A 16,787-nucleotide genomic window follows, 5' to 3' on the forward strand; every position below is an offset into this window, starting at 1 on the left:
CCATCCATATGTCTGTCTGTCTATCAATTTGTGTACTTATTAATCAGTCAAGCTGTTTATATTTCTCCCTATCTATCTATCTGTCTATTTGTCTGTCTATCTACTTACATCTAAGCTTCTCTCTTTATCTGCTCTTCTATCTATCTATCTACATATCCACCTACCTACTTACCTACTAACCTAGCTGTCTGTATATCTATTTATTTAGCTCCTAATCTCCCTCATCTCCTAATCTCCCTCCCTCCCTCCCTCCCTAATCTCCCTACCTCCCAAATCTATCAACCTAAACCCGGGATAAGCAAAAGTAAGCCTTAGTATCTGACGACAGAAGCCCCCCTCAGTCGAGCAGATCAAAGAACCGCCTCAGTGACAGTCTACAAATCACGTCCTGCCACTCTAAGCGATTGCTGGCAGACCGTTATTAAGGACCCTATATCCTGTGCCCTCCCAGAGAGCCATCTATTTATTCGTTTGTATCTCTCTCTCTCTCTCTCTCTCTCTCCTCTCTCTCTCTCTCTCTCTCTCTCTCTCTCTCTCTCTCTCTCTCTCTCTCTCTCTCTCTCTCTCTCTCTCTCTCTCTCTCTCTCTCGCTCTCTCTCTCTCTCTCTCTCTCTCTTTCTGGGATACATTTAGTTATTTAGTTAAGGAAAGAAGAGAAAAGGTGAGAGTAATTTCTTTCTTTATTAATCTCTCTCTCTCTCTCTCTCTCTGGCATCTCAGTGACAGACAGACAGGCAAACAAATAGACAAAGAAAAACAGACAGACTGATAAATATATAGATAATTAGATAAAAACAGACACAAACAGACACAGCAAGCCCTTACTTTTTCCCGGGTTTCCTTCTTCTTCCGCGCCGCCTTCTCCCGGGGCGTGAGAGGTCTCGTGGGCAGCTCGAGGACGGACGAAAAGCCTCCTTCTGCCATAGGGACGGGACTTCGGCGCGATGACCCTCCCGCAGACGACACTGGTGGAATGGTCGATTTTATTTTTTCATTTTTTTATGTGTAAATCTAGAGCATGTGGCATTTACTGGGATTTAATGATGATGATGGGCGTGATAGCGTGACGTAGGGGTATTTATATATATATTATTTTTTTAGGAATTTGGGTGTGGTATGGCTTTCCATACCACACCTAAGGAGGAGGCTGCTTAACATATACTTGAAGAAAAAAAAAGGGACAAAAATGGAAGATGGACAGAAAAAAAGAATGTCTGACTGCATTTTTACCGTAGTTATTTTCACGCCTCTCTTTGTTGAAATACGTTTCCTTAACGTACTACATACCTGATCGCGAATCGTCAAGGTCACCAGCATCATCTAGGTCATCGATGGTGAGGAACGTGTGTTGACCTTCAGGCCCGCTCTCGACCCCCATCAGGACGAGGTCGATCAACTCCAGGACAGCATCTTCGACCACTCTGCTCCGGCTGTTCAGTTCCTGGGAAAATAGGGCAGTTGATTCTGTTAATCAATCTTTCTATTCATTTAGTTTTAAGGATCTATCGTTCTGTCTTTGTTTGTGTGTCTGTTTAATGTCCGTCTATGTGTCTGTTTGTTTGTGTGTTTGTCTCTGACTCTCTCTATCTATCTCTCACCTTCATTCTCACTCTCTTCCCTCTGTGTCAAAATACCACACACTATAAGGTTCTGCGATATACATGAATCACTGCGTAACATTTCTAATACTTTCAATGGTTTACAGACAACAGTCTTAGTGTTTGTTTACTATATGAAGACATATTTCTAAGGCCATATTTCCATTACATTTACGTATTTCTCACTTCCTCTCCTTCTTTCATCCCAATCCTCACCGTTAAATAATATCTTTATAAGTCCATCTATTCATCGAATTCAGTGGCTTAAAACCCTCACAAGAGGCATGACAGCTATAGGGGCCAACCGCAGTGACTGATGATGACAGCTGTACCCAAAACCGTACCCGTGCACTGTACTTACAAACGCATTCCTTAGCTGCCAAGGATAACAAGAGCAGCGCGCACATGTGACCGCCACGATACCTCCCACCGTACCCAAATATCCTGTCCAATGCAGTGCTATCTACGGAGAGGGTCTTTTCTGTTATTTCCAGGTTCGTAGAAGAGATCGGAATCCTCGCGTATAAAAAATTGTTTTGATGACTGATATTAACACAGGATGTTATAAGGATAATACTTATATGAGGAAAATAAATGGGGGATGGCAAAAACACATAATCTTCATGCCTTAATTGGTATTGTAACGTCATTGATATAATGATCAGAAATTTCTTTCGCGTAGTATACTTCATTGTGTCTAGAATCCATTAAATCTATTGGTTATCAATAGCGGTGAAAAGTACAGTACATCTAAGACACACTGAAGAATCTACTTTAAAGGGAAGAAGAAAACGTGCACTTCGAAAAATAGCAGACAAAAATCTACGGTCGCGACGCCATATTTACATAATCCCATCACACGGATCTCGGATCCGACTATTCCCCATATAATAAATTAAAAAAAAACTTCCAAGAACACAACATGCACATTAAAAAAAACAAAACCAAACAGCAACAATAAAAACAACAAAAATCCCCAAACAGCAAACACACTGTACCTGGGCGGCCTGACAACAGGTGAGCCAAGTGTTATGGACGAAGAGATCCAGGGTCCAGGGACTCGTGTCTGGCAGGATGTAAAGACGTACCCCGGTCATGGCTGCCAGCACACCCTCCATTCGGTGCTGGAGGATGTCATTCACCCTTAAGGAGGAGAGGAAATTGAGGGGGGATGTCAGTAGGATTTTAAACAACTGCGGGATTTAAAGTACGGAGCTGATATAATGTGTGGTTTTATGAAAGGTAGTTTGGGTAATAGTAAAATACAGGTAGTTCGAACATTAAAAAAGGAAAGAAATAAGAAGAATAAAAATAAGGAGAAGGAGAAGGAGAAGGAGAAGAAGAATTCTTACGACTATCATTATTATCATTATTATTATTATTATTAGTAGTAGCAGTAGAAAGAGACGGAGGTGGAGGAGAAGGAAGAGGAAGAGGAAGAGGAGGAGGAGGAGGAGGAGGAGGAGGAGGAGGAGGAGGAGGAGGAGGAAGAGGAAAAGGAGGAGGAGGAGGAAGATGAGGCGGAGGAAGAGGAAGAGGAGGAGGAGGAAGAGAAGGGGGAGGAAGAGGAGGAGGAGGAATATGAGGAGGAAGAAGAAGAGGAGGAGGAGGTTGAAGAAGAAGAAGTAGGTGGAGGAGGAGGAGGAGGAGGAGGAGGAGGAGAAGGAGGAGGAGGAGGAGAAGGAGAAGGAGGAGGAAAAGGAGGAGGAAAGGGAGGAGGAAGAGGAGGAGGAGGAGGAGGACGAGGAGGAGGAGGAGGAGGAGGAGGAGAAAAGGAAGAAGAAGAAAAAATGAAGAAGAAGAAGAGGAAGAAGAAGAAGGAGAAGATGGAAATGCCTAATCAATAAAGGTGAAATAATTGAATTGATCGTTAGTTGAGTCGAAAATATTTTGTAGAACATATAACACTGACATTAATCAGGCAGAAATTCATGAAGATAAAGATGAATTCTACAATCACTATGAAGCAGACAAAGACGGATTTGTCTTATGCAGGTAAGAATTTAATTCTGAATAATTGCAGTAGAGTAATATTGTATGTCGATATCATGTACATAATCATTTTCAACATTATCTTGACCATTATTACTTAACTGGTCACGACTTTTACTGGAATTATTCAAATGATTTTCACAACGAAGATTATTTTTAATAATGTTAGTAGTATGACCATCGAAAATATTCAGTGGCATTTAATCCTTTACCTTTCATTAAATCAAACTAACTTATTTTCCATCCAAAATATTCAACACCATCTAATCAGTATCTAGCAATAATCCAAACATATCAACACTACCTAATCGTTTACCTGCCAAAACCATCTTTCCGCATACCTGTCTATAACACACTAATGAACACCACAAAGTACTCAATCCCATCTTTCACCTGTCAATAAGTATCTGAAAGGTATGTATCGCCGCAAATCCCTGATCAAAGAAACTATGAGCTTGTATAGACGACCAAGTGAGCGACGTGAGAAGGGGATCGAGTGCTTCTTTCAGCTTCGTGACGTGAGGAACCAGCAGAGGAGCCACCGTCGGGTTCACTTTCGACAGCACACGCTCGTGCTCGTCCAGAAGGTGCTGTAAGGGAGAAATGGTATTTGTTTGTGTTGTAAAGGATATTTTATGTTTATTATTGCAGCAGTCTAAGGAGAAGGGATTTGTTTGAACTGAGTAGGTATGAGAATTATTTTTAGAGTAGGATTTAATTCTCTGTAAGGCGAATGCAAGCAACCAAATTGTCAGCCTTCCTACTGATCAAACTTGAAGTACGACAAATATTACATACAAGAAAACAAACAAACAAACAAAACAGACAAAAAATCACCGAAAATGAAATACCGTTCAATGTCATTTAGATTTAAATTTCTTTAAATTACTTCAGGTCGTCAGCCTTCCTACCGATCACTCTAAGTACGACAAAAAAAGAAGAGATTGAGAGAGAGAGAGAGAGAGAGAGAGAGAGAGAGAGAGAGAGAGAGAGAGAGAGAGAGAGAGAGAGAGAGAGAGAGAGAGAGAGAGAGAGAGAGAGAGAGAGAGAGAGAGAGAGAGAGAGAGAGAGAGAGAGAGAGAGAGAGAGAGAGAGAGAGAGAGAGAGAGAGAGAGAGAGAGAGAGAGAGAGAGAGAGAGAGAGAGAGAGAGAGAGAGAGAGGGAGAGAGAGAGAGAAACGGATCGCCGAAAATGAAAAACCATTCAATGTCATTTCAATTTCTTACAACCTTTCTTACCTTCACCATATCGCGCTTCTTCAGGAGGAGAGGAGCCCTATTTAGGAGCAGCTGAGTCATATAAGGAACCTCGAAACCCAGCTGCTGGATCTTCGTCGCCTCGTGCAGCAGCGTGGAGATTCTCGGGTCCCAGTTCACGTAGAGTTCCTCGGTGTCTGGGCGCTGGACCACGAGAGTGCATCGGAGAGACTTCTGGATGTCGCTGATCTGTGGGACGAGGTTTCCTTTACTTATTTACTCGTGTGGATAAACGTCTCCTATGTATATTCGTATGTTGTTCATATTGTTATTACTAGTTATGTATATTGTGATACTATACTATTTGTTGTATATGTTATACCGTGTAATTTGGGAATTGCATTGTTAGATATTACACATTTTTAGTGATGGAAAATACAGCGAAAAATAATAGGATACATAAATCTACCCAAATCATCTAGACGCAATATTTTTACATTAATCCTTAATTAAAATCAGCTCGTTTCCTTCATCGGTCAAAGAAAACGGAAACCTACACTCTGCTTCCTCCACGCATCGTAGTAGGCGAGCTCGTACTGAACGAGGGTCCTGCCGATGCGGTTGTACTTCCTGACGGCCTCTTTGCCTTCGGGGAGCTTCAGGAGCACCGGGTGGTCCTTGAAGAACATCATGGGCTCCTCGAGGTGGAGGAACAAACTCCGTGCCCACTGGATCTTTCCTGAATAACGGGACGAATTATTTGCGACGCGTTCGGTGATTACTGGCAAAACGGACCATGTAATTGAATAAGGAATAATATTGACATTGTGAAGGAGAAGATGATGATAAAATGCAATAGTTTGTATACATTGCGATTTACTGATTTACCTGCTACAGGTGGGAGGCCTCGGAGTTGCGGGGGATTTTCGCACTGTTTGTTGTACATCCGCGTCACTTTCTCGAGCTCTTGGTGGAAACGCGCCAGAATTCGCTTCAGCTTTCCTTCCACGTCCAGATTAGGAACTACTTCTGCTATTCTTTCAAACCTGCAATAATTAACATTAAATAATGAACCGAGTAACATCTCAGATCCACTTTTAAATAAAACGGAATAATAATCAACCTGCTTTTTTCTTTCTTTCTTTCTTTTACACATAATGGAAATATATACAAGAAAATAATCTTGGTATTTTCCCCTCTTTTACACGTAGATTCTCCAAACCACATCTACCTAGCGAGCATCTTATTGGCCATGGGCGTCTCCCATATTTCCTCGTGTTCCTTCTCGACCATCGTGTGTATCCTTCGCAGGAGCTCCCTCACGCTGGCCGCAAACACCTCCAGGTCGTTGTCGAAGCGGTGGTCTCGGTAGTCCAAGTAGTCGTACGGTTTTCGCGAGATCTCCGAACACATCTCCTGCCACGACTTCAAGATATCGCGAAGGCCTGGGACGAGACGCAAAAACATCTTTATTTTTCTTTCATTTCTCTCTTTCTTCTTATACAGTGTGGTTTATTCTAGTTGGGTTTTAGGGAAAGCGTAAATATCAATCTCCCAAAATTTTATTCTCTCTACTCTTGTCCTACTAATCCGCATTTCTCTAGCATTGGTTTTATGTTTTTTTTTATTTTTATTTTAGGTGACATGCATTTCCGAGACGGCCTCTAAAGCACGGGATCACAGGCTGTATTGTGATACCCATGAGCGTTATAGCGAAGCGGTGAAGAATTAGCCACAGTATCTACCTCTACGTATTAAGCCGTAACGTAGAGTGTAGAAAGGTATGAATGAGAATGTCTTCACACTGCAAGAGATATTCATTCTCATTCATACCTTTCTACATTTGTCAACATGAATGCGGTTCGTAATGTAGAGTTTAACATACAATGAAAACAATCATTTCTCTCTTTCTAATAATCATTGTCTCCATATATCACGCTCCATTATCCCAATTTTCTTGGACTCTAAGTTTCTTAACTAAATTGGCATCATGTATACTTAGTAGTTCTTAATACCGGGACTGGCTTTGTGTTGGCTTTGTTTGTTTGTGGGCCTTTGGGGCTGTCTTTGTTTTGTTTGTGGACCTTTGGGGCTTATCGTCGACCTTCCCGAACTCCCACCTGATGCCTATTTTAGCAAATAACCTGGCAAAGAATCTGGATAAAAACAAGGTATATATACATACTTTAAAAATATGGGACAAGGAACGCCGACATCTGTAGAGAATATCTGAAATCTGTTCATATCAAGAATATCAAATTTACAGTGTGTAATTAACAAGTGAGTGCGAGCCAGTACAGCAGTGCAAATAGCTGTAGTGTAGGTAAAGAAATAGGATAATATAATGAAAAATATATTTTTTTGTGAATGACGTTATTCGTAGTGAAAATTTATGCTGGTTATGTACTTCCGTGATTTTTATTTTTTATATATCTTTTATTCTATCGTATCTTTTAATATTATATACTTGTCTATATGTATGGAAAATTCAATAAGTTATTTTTATCTTCCCATTCTTTGACGTAAAACATTTTTTTATTAATTCTCGTACTTAGAATGTATGTTCATTACATCCCATGCTGTCTGCAATCGCCTTTTTTTTAAAAGTAGCCCAAAAAGAAGAAAAATCCGCATTAAACGGTCTTACAAATGGGAATTGTAGATTTTTTGTGGATGATAACCCTAGCGCTCTTTATTTCCTTCATATTCTTTGCAAATCAAAGTATTTTTCTTTAATAATTTTTCCCACCAATGTACTAATTTGCATTCATCACCAAAGAATTTACAATACAAGCAAACAGTATCTATACATCTTTTAAGCGGATGCAATATATACTGATATTTCCATTCAACAAAACTTACTTGCTATACATGCAATACTTACAAATTCACTAAGTCATTCTCCACATACAGCAAGTCCTCAAAGCCTTTTTGCAAAGCTCTTTTTATACGAATATCGCCAATATGGCTCCTTTGCACTCGATGGTCATTATCACTCACAAGAATAATGATTAATTTCTCATTCTTCTACATTTACGATTTGATGGCAATGAATTTAGTTTGCTATTTACAAGTTTTTAAACAAGCACTCACACGCAGTTACTCTATGTAAATATACACATATATCGCATATCCTTGCAACTAAAACGATATGCTGGAAAAGGAGAAGAAGAAGAAAAAAAGGACACATATGGACATGCCGAAGGCTTTTTCGCTATACTGCTTCTTCGGGGCGTCCCTGAAGATGTAAAATAACGAAAAAGGTCTTCGGTATATTCGTGTGTTTTCCTGTTCTTTTCTTCCTCGTCTTATTTACAACTATTTCAATAACTATTTCAACGACTATTTATTTTTTCCAATTCTTCACCATGTACGCCGTATCTACAGTGAAGAACAGAACGCCACACAACATCCAGGTGAGAACACAGAGTGCCCGAAGAGAACACTTGAAGAAAAGGGTGAAGCAACACTTCGTTTTCTCGAGTTGTTTTCGAAGCAGCTGATACAGATAATAAAAAAGGGAAAGGGGGAGAAAAAAAATACAAAATGAATAATATAAATCCTGAAGAGCAGATGAATAAAAAGGGGGATAGGGGAGATAAAATACAAAAATAAATAAATTCAGAAGATATTTTTTTTACGATTTCTCTCCACTTACCGGTCTCCATGGGAAGCAAGGCTGTCGGGAAAGACCATCCGGTGACATGCGGCATAATATCCAAAAATAAAAGAAAAAAATAATCAGTCTGACAAGCACGTCATATGGCCTATTACTAGCCTCTTTCAGTAGGATGTTTGTAGGATCTAATTACTAGCACTGACTATTAATATTCATTTTAAATTAATTAGACATATTGGTTACTGTATAAACTGAGAGATGGATTAATACTACTGAGAAGCTAAAAATAGGCAATGGATTTATTAGACCTCTGCAAAAATAATATTGAAAATTAAAAATCAAATCTAAAGAAACACATCAGTAAATTAAATAGTCTCTTCTCATTTGTTGATTTAGGCACTATAATCACGATCAAAATGACATCAAGACATTAGACTAAAAAGTACATAATAAACTGATAACAACATTTTGATAATCCCAAAAGATTATAAAAGATTATAAGAAAAAGAAGAGTTAAATTCAAATATGAATATTATGGGAATTGAAACATAAATGAACTGTAATTCAGACAGTTACAGTTACAGTTGTTAGTTTAATGAAGAAAAACTCGAGGATTTATACACGAAAAATCAAACTCGTGTTGTAGATTTCTGTAAATTACATATGTGAGTTATATTTAATATAAGAGCAAATTCTGAAGTATTGTGGATATTTCAGTATTTATGAAGTAAATAAAACTGGAAGAAATAGTAGTGCTTTTAAAACATAGTATATATATATATATATATATATATATATATATATATATATATATATATACATGTGTGTATTATGTATCTAACTATTTAATCGTTCAATTAATCTACATTTCTAGCTATCTACCTGTCTGTCTATCTATATATCTATCAATCCATCAATCACTCTACCTATTGATCTATCTATCTATACATAATATAACACACACACATACATATAACACTATTTACAATACATATACCAATACAACAGAAGACGAAAGGAAATGAAAAATAACGAACAAGTGCAGAGGTCATTCATTTTTAAGATAGGATGCGGTTGATTTTATTTATCAATTATCTTTAGAAATTTAAAAGCAAGCTGAAACGTGTTTGCGGGTTTCTTAATTTTCCAGATTCTATTTCCCTTTCCTGGGTGCTGAGGAAAGGTTTTTAGAAGAGCTTTTAGAGAGATATTAGGAAATAGATAGTATGTGAAAATGGTTTTATGGAAAAGGAAATGGCATAGAGTTATGGGGAAAAGGTATATAATTTTAGGGAAAGGGAAATGGTTTAAAGTTTTAGAGAAAAGGATATAGTATACAATTGTAGGGAAAGGGAAATGGTCTTAGAGAAAAGGAAACATTATATAGTTTAGGGGAAAAGGAAATTGCATGTAGCTTTTGGGGGAAAGAAAATGATAATTAGTATTTTGGGTAAAAAATGGTATACAGTTTCTTGGAAAAGTTAATTATATGTAGTTTTTTGGGAAAGGAAATAACATATAGTTCAAGGGAAAAGAAAATGGTATATGATTTTAGGGAAAAGGAAATGGTATATAGTTTTAGGGAAACGGATATAGTACATAATTTAAGGGGAAAGGAAATGAGCTATAATTTTTTTTTAGAAAAGGAAATGACACATAGTTTAAGGGAAGACAAAATATTATGATTTTAGGGAGAAGGAAATTGTGAATGAATTTAGGGAAATAGTATATAGTTTTAGAGAAATACTGAAATTGTTTTCAGGAAAAGGAACAGATTTTCTTTATCTTTTTAGTGCCAGAAATTCCGCAAAGGTTTATCTTGAGATTTGTAATAAAACAGTGAATATGTTGGCACTTAACTATCAAGAAGCAATAAAAATAAAATATATAGAGATAAAACAGGGATAAGGAAGAAAAAGAATAAGAAACATAAAGGCGAAGACAAGAAATGGGAAGTAAAAGAAAATACAATAAAGAGAACAAGAAGAAGAACAACAAGAACAAGAAGAGGGAGGAGAAGACGATGAAGAAGGAGAATGAGGAGAGAGAGAAGAGAAAGAAGGAGAAGAAAAAAAGTGATTTACATTACTTGTCCTTATCGAGGGTTAAATATGGACAAATCAATATTTCTAAACATCTTCAACTAAAAGCAACATGCAAAGAACATACTGAACCACGATTATTGATCATCTGCAACATGAAAAAGTGCGTTACGTCTGACACTGATACATTCTTCAAAAATATTAAGATTATAGTACATATTTTTCTATTATTAGGTGTGTGCGTTTCCGTCTTTTAAGTATGTGCGTATTTGTGTGTGTGTATTTCTTCAAGTATATAATATAAGAGAAAGAGAAGGGACGAAAAAAGAAGAGGAAAAGGGAGAATAATAGTAGTAATAATAATAAAATACCTAATCTCTAAGATTTTGTCTATTTTTTGTGTACATTGTTCTTTCCTCCTTCTGTCCCCGTGTCCGTATCCGTGCAAATGTCTCTGCACACAAACACAATTTATCCAAAACCTTAAACATATAAGCCACATATATATATCTCACACTCAGCTCGTCCCTCGAAGAACGCAGAGAACTTGTCAATATCGTCGAAAAGGCCCAAGATGTTGGTGAGGCGGCAACAGAACGCTTCAAACTTGCCGAAGACGTATTGCTCACTGAAGCTGAACGGTTTCTCGCCCGGGATGGATTCCAGTTTCTCCTGCAAAGTGTTCGAATCCATTTAAAACAAGACTCTAAATTCTTTTGTTTTTTTTATTTGATATATTATTTTTAGCGATAACAAAAAGAAGTTGATAATGAAAAAAAAGAAAGTAGCTGATAAATCTGTTGATATATTAATCTCTATAGGAGTCTATTGCATATGGTTTTCATAAGCGTTATTTCTGAATCGAGAAAGACAAATAATTTTAAAAACATTTATCACTATAAATATAATTTTCTCATTTTTTTTCTTGTATAATTTTCCCTGTTCGACAAAAAAAAAAAAAAAAAAAAAAAACTCATGAACAAAAATCTTAAAAATATATTTATCTTTATATCGCACGTTTAGCAACAATAGTCATACGAAAACGAAGATATAACAAAGTAAATAAAGTAAACAAACGAGCAAACAAATAAAACAAAACAACGAACAAATCGACAAATGAATAGATAAGCTAACAAACAAACAAACAAACAAAACAAAACAAATAAACCAACCAACCGAACAAGGATCTAAAATTCTCAACCATCTTCCCTTCTGATAAGCACTTCGGAAAGTTGTTTTGAATAAACAGATAATCAAAGTAAACAAAAACAAATATGCAAACAGACAAACCAAAATATCCGTAACAACAGCTCCAAAACCCACAAACCACCTGTTTTTTTTTTACCTTAATCTTCTGATAAGTATTTCGATAAGTGGAGCCAAGCTGCAAACAAACAAACAAATAAAGTAAAAAAACAAATACGTAAACAAGCAAAAACAAACAAACAAATCAAGCGTAACAACAGATCCAAAACCCACAAACCACCTGCTTTTACCTTGGTCTTCCGATAAGCATTTCGATAAGTGGCGCCAAGTTTCAAACAAACAAATATAGTAAAAAAACAAATATGTAAACAAGCAAAAACAAACAAACAGTTTCAAACAAGCAAACCAATAAATAAGCAAGAAAGAAACAAACAAAACAAAACAACCGTAACAACAGCTCTAAAACCCACAAACCACCTTGTTTTTACCTTCGTCTTCTGGTAAGCGTTTCGATAAGTGGAGCTGAGTTTCAGACAGTGCTGGATCTTCTCCCGAACGTCTTTCCTCGGCTGGGACCAGATTGTCTCGAGGCCTTGACATGACACGTAGATCTGACATGACCTTATCATCTGGTTCGTGATCTGTCATGAGAATATTTACGCTAGTTGGTTATTCACTGTTGTTATAGTTATTGTAATTATTAACAGTTATATAAAGTATATAAATAGTCGGTTTAAAAATGATTTTGACGCTCACTTACAATTAACAGTCACCTTAGTTAATTAATACTATCCTTTATAAACAGTGGAATGAATTAATGTTCATCATTAACGCTCATCTTAATGAACATTCATTTTAATCAGGATACACCTGAATAAACTTTCAACTTAACAAACACTCGACTTGAGTAACGCTCACCTTAATTAATGTTCACCTTGGGAAATTTTCCTTAATTACCGTTCACGTTGATAAGCCCTCATATCAATCATTGAAGTCTATAAAAGCCACTTTGATTGACAATTATCTTAATAAACACTCATCTGAATAAACTCTAACCTCAATAAACACCTATCTTAATTAACGCTCACCTTAATCAACGCTCACTTTGATTGACGCTCACATTAACCAACGTTCACCTTGATTAACATTCACCTTCATTACCACTTACCCTTATTAACCCTCACATTAATCAACTATTCCCTTAATAAACGTCCACGTTGGGAAGATAGCCCTCTTAATTAACACTCACCTTAATCAACCATTCTCTTAATAAACATCCACAATGGGAAGAAAACCCTCTTAATCAACGCTCACCTGAATCAACCATCCCCTTAATGAACGTCCACATTGAAAAAAAACAATTAACGCTCACCTTAATCAAAAGAGCTGACAGTTTCTCGGACGTGTTGTAATACCTTGAAATCGAGTGTATCATCCGGACAGTGTTGAAGAGCATCATTATGTAGGGTGTCATGCCAGGCTAAGGAGAAGAGTGTTTGTTATGATTAATGGTTATAGTTATTAGAGTAATTGCCTTTAAATGATGGCAATGCAGGTTGATTTGTTTGATTAAGTTAGTAAGGGTTGGCATCAGGTTGAGATAGAGAGGTGGATTAAAATATTGGTTATGCATTAATAAAAAGGCATGTGTTTTAATTATATCTTGACTAATTATGAGCGAAAAGCATGTTTATAATTAGATACGTCATACTAGACTGAAGGAAAAGTTTTACTTCTTAATCAACTTGTATAATTACTATCTTAACATGTTAATCAATCCGCCACACAAGGCCAAACCCAACCTTGATTAAAAGAAATAATGGCATTTTGATTAAAAGAAATAATGGCATATTGATTCAAATAAATAATGGTATACTGATTAAAAGAAATGATGGCATATTGATTAAAAGAAATAATGACATACCGATTAAAACAAATAATAACATATTGCCTAAAATAAATAATGGCCTATTGCTTAAAAAAAATAATGACATATTGCTTAAAAGAAGTAATGGTATATTGATTAAAAGAAATAATGGCATATATCAATCCCCAATCTTCAAAATAACCTCCCATTCCTCACAACTCACCGGGTCGTGCAGATAGAGCGGGTGGCAGTATTCTTCAATGGCGTAGACGAACTTGACGTTGTCCTTCGCTTCGGCCAAATTCTGGGTCACTCTGGCGTCTGTTTCCTTCCAAGCCTTCAGGACCTTGGATCTCGCGAGCTGAAGTACCAGGACGGACCCTCGTACCTGTTGGGAGTAGAGAAGGTATGGGTTTTTGGTATGATTTAAATTTCTTAAGATAATGTGGTAAGTGGCTCTGACGCGGTATCGTAAACATGATGGTCGACATCTTTACAGGAGAAGAGGTTAGGTGAATGAGAGAGAATGGGAATGAAGATGAAGATGATGGTGTAGATGAAGATGATGAAGGTGAAGGTGAAGATGAGGATGAAGATGAAGATGATAAAGATAAGGAAGACAATAAAGAAGAAAGAGAAAAATGAAAATAAAAATAAAAGGGAAAAGACAGAAATAAAGAAAATATTAACAAATATCACAACAGACTCACTCTCTTAATTCTGAAACCAAATGAACCCATACCTGTGGCGTTTCCATTTCCTCAGACAGGTACTTGAACTTGGCCATCCTTCGCTTCCAGTACTCCAGCTCGTCCTGAGGGCCAGCGTCGTCTGTCTCCTGCCGCAGCTGCTCCATCTCGATCAGGACCGATTCTTGAAGGAGGGAGACGATGGTTATTTTCGTTATAGAAGGGGGATTATAGGTATAAGGCGTCTAGATGAGGGAAATAAGATGTTTTCTTTTGAATTGCACTTAAAATATACTTACGAGATACTAGGTATAGATAAAACACGCGCACCACAGATAAACAAACAAACACACACACACACAAACAAAATTACACACAAACAAGCACATATACAAATAAAAAAACAATAAACACCTAAATACTAACACGTACACAAATAAAAAACCCCTAGAAACACATAAATACTAACACACACACACACAAACAATCACTCCCCCACAATCCCACAAACAAACCCAAGACCCCAAATTCAAAAGAGAGAGCCACTACCTATCTGCTTGAGCCACATGAGCACCGTCCTCTCGATGGCCTGCACCTGGTCGGGCTGAGTGAGCACCGTCTGGGCGTCCGAGAGAGTGCGCACCTCGTCTAACTTCTCCTCGGGTGGCGCCAAAATCACTCTTTCCGCCATGATGGATTTCGACACTGGCGGGTAAACAAAAATACGTCGACTGTATTTTAGGTTGTGTGTGTGGGATATTCTTTTTGGGTACACAAATACATCGGTGATGTTTATGTTATGATTATATATTATTTTGGGATGCTAGATGTAAATGTATGTGGTATATTATTTTTTGATAATGGGGTAGCACACAAATACATCGGTAATGTTTTGTAATTATATATTATTTTGGGATGCTGGATGTAACAGAATGTATCTATGTTGCAGTTATCATGTGGTATTTTTTTGGATACTGGGGTAGCACATAAATACATCGGTGATGTTCCTGTTATAATATTATTTTGAGATGCTGGATGTAACAATCTATGTTGGAGTTATCACGTGATATATTTTTTGGATACTGGGGTAGGGCACAAATACATCGGTGATGTTTATGTTATGATTATATATTATTTTGGGATGCTGGATGTAACAAACTATATCTATGTTGTAGTTATCATGTATTCTATTTGGATATAAGAGACTTATACACTGATTACGGTATATTCTAATTGAAAACATGGACTTCACTCCAATGGCATCAAAACCTCCGAACAAAAACCACTTCCCTTATATTACCCAAACCTATAGACAAAATCCCTTGACCTCTCTTACCGTGGAGACAAGAAGCGAATGACCTGAGCCCGGCCAGGAGGTGGTCCCTGGCACTGACCCCGCTGGCAGAGGTGTCGAGGTCAGACGGATTGACCCTGACCGCCGGCACGAAGATCTTACTCAGGAGCTTCTGTACCGAGCGAAGCAAGATGGCGGGGTCGTCGCCTGTTTTGATCAGCAGAAAGTTCACCTCCTGGGGGTTTGGAGGAGAAAATAGTGGAAAATGTTGTCCTTGCAGAAGAAATGTATTGCGGAAGATTTTTTTTTCTTATTATATATATCTGATTCGTTTTCTGGATTTTTTTCGGTGAGAAAGAAATTGTAGAAAAAATATGGAAAGAGATTCTGTAATTGTTTGACATTTTAGCTTTGCAGGAAGAATGAAAAGAAAATTGTGGAAGATCATATAATGTCTAAAATCATTACAAATCTAGAAGAATAGTTGAAGAAAAAATGCAAAATTAGAGCACGTAACTAACAAAAAAAAATTTGGAGAGAAAACATTTGAAGAAAAATGCGCAATAAGAGCAGGCTTACATAATAAACTTTCTGGAAACTTCGAAGAGAAAATGGAAAGAAAACGTGTATAAGAAAATAAGAATCATTAATTTATCTAGCAGTCTAATCTCATAGAAGGACAAAATGGCAACAAACCTGGATTCCCAATTACTCCGATAAATAAGGAGTTAATAATATAGAACAAGTAAAAAAAAAAGACGAAGACAAAAAATAAAAGAAATATAACAAACCCTGCAAAACAAGGAAAGACAATTATCAACACAACACTAACCCTGTGTACGTTTTCCTCCGTGACCGACCGCTGCGGGTTCGTCCTCACCATACACACGCACACGCCGGTCAGAGGAGTGGTTCCCGGCTTGGCGAGGAAAAGCCGCATGTGGCGAGACGGCTCCGGTTCGGCTGCCTCTGTCGGCGGGGAGATACAGGGATGCTTATGAGATGGTGCCGAGGGAGGAGAGGAAAAGCCGGGAGGGGGAGGGGGGGGGGAGAGAATGAGGTGTTTTGGGGTTTGTTTGTTGTGGTTGAGGTGCGTGTTTGTGTTTTGGTGATTGGGTGGTCGTTTTGTTTTTGTTTTGGTGGAGGGAGTGTCCGTTTTGTAGAGTTTGGTTAGGTTGATCACTTTATTTATTTGTTATGTTTAATGTGTTGTATGTCTTACTGAGTTATTTTTTATCTTTAATGAGGACGCCATGGAGAGGAGCGAGCAAAGTGTTTTATCTC

The 16,787-nt window shown here is 37.5% G+C and overlaps 1 protein-coding gene across 1 annotated transcript in view; it reads right to left on the reverse strand.

Moving 5' to 3' along the window:
- Positions 1–16,787, reverse strand: part of Dhc1 (Dynein heavy chain 1) — a 79,977-nt gene that overhangs the window by 54,890 nt on the left and 8,300 nt on the right. The window contains exons 5-21 of the mRNA XM_027365012.2: positions 16,336–16,472; positions 15,546–15,738; positions 14,759–14,914; positions 14,263–14,393; positions 13,744–13,908; positions 13,026–13,133; positions 12,142–12,294; positions 10,963–11,119; positions 8,445–8,465; positions 6,018–6,231; positions 5,675–5,832; positions 5,344–5,525; positions 4,829–5,035; positions 3,984–4,180; positions 2,597–2,741; positions 1,288–1,441; positions 826–965 (exon numbers count right to left, since the gene is read on the reverse strand). Coding sequence (XP_027220813.2) covers positions 826–965; positions 1,288–1,441; positions 2,597–2,741; positions 3,984–4,180; positions 4,829–5,035; positions 5,344–5,525; positions 5,675–5,832; positions 6,018–6,231; positions 8,445–8,465; positions 10,963–11,119; positions 12,142–12,294; positions 13,026–13,133; positions 13,744–13,908; positions 14,263–14,393; positions 14,759–14,914; positions 15,546–15,738; positions 16,336–16,472 — 2,618 coding nt within the window. The remainder of the gene's footprint in view (positions 1–825; positions 966–1,287; positions 1,442–2,596; positions 2,742–3,983; positions 4,181–4,828; positions 5,036–5,343; positions 5,526–5,674; positions 5,833–6,017; positions 6,232–8,444; positions 8,466–10,962; positions 11,120–12,141; positions 12,295–13,025; positions 13,134–13,743; positions 13,909–14,262; positions 14,394–14,758; positions 14,915–15,545; positions 15,739–16,335; positions 16,473–16,787) is intronic.

This window comes from Penaeus vannamei, chromosome 15, assembly GCF_042767895.1.
Source record: "Penaeus vannamei isolate JL-2024 chromosome 15, ASM4276789v1, whole genome shotgun sequence".
In the NCBI taxonomy this organism is placed as follows: domain Eukaryota; kingdom Metazoa; phylum Arthropoda; class Malacostraca; order Decapoda; family Penaeidae; genus Penaeus; species Penaeus vannamei.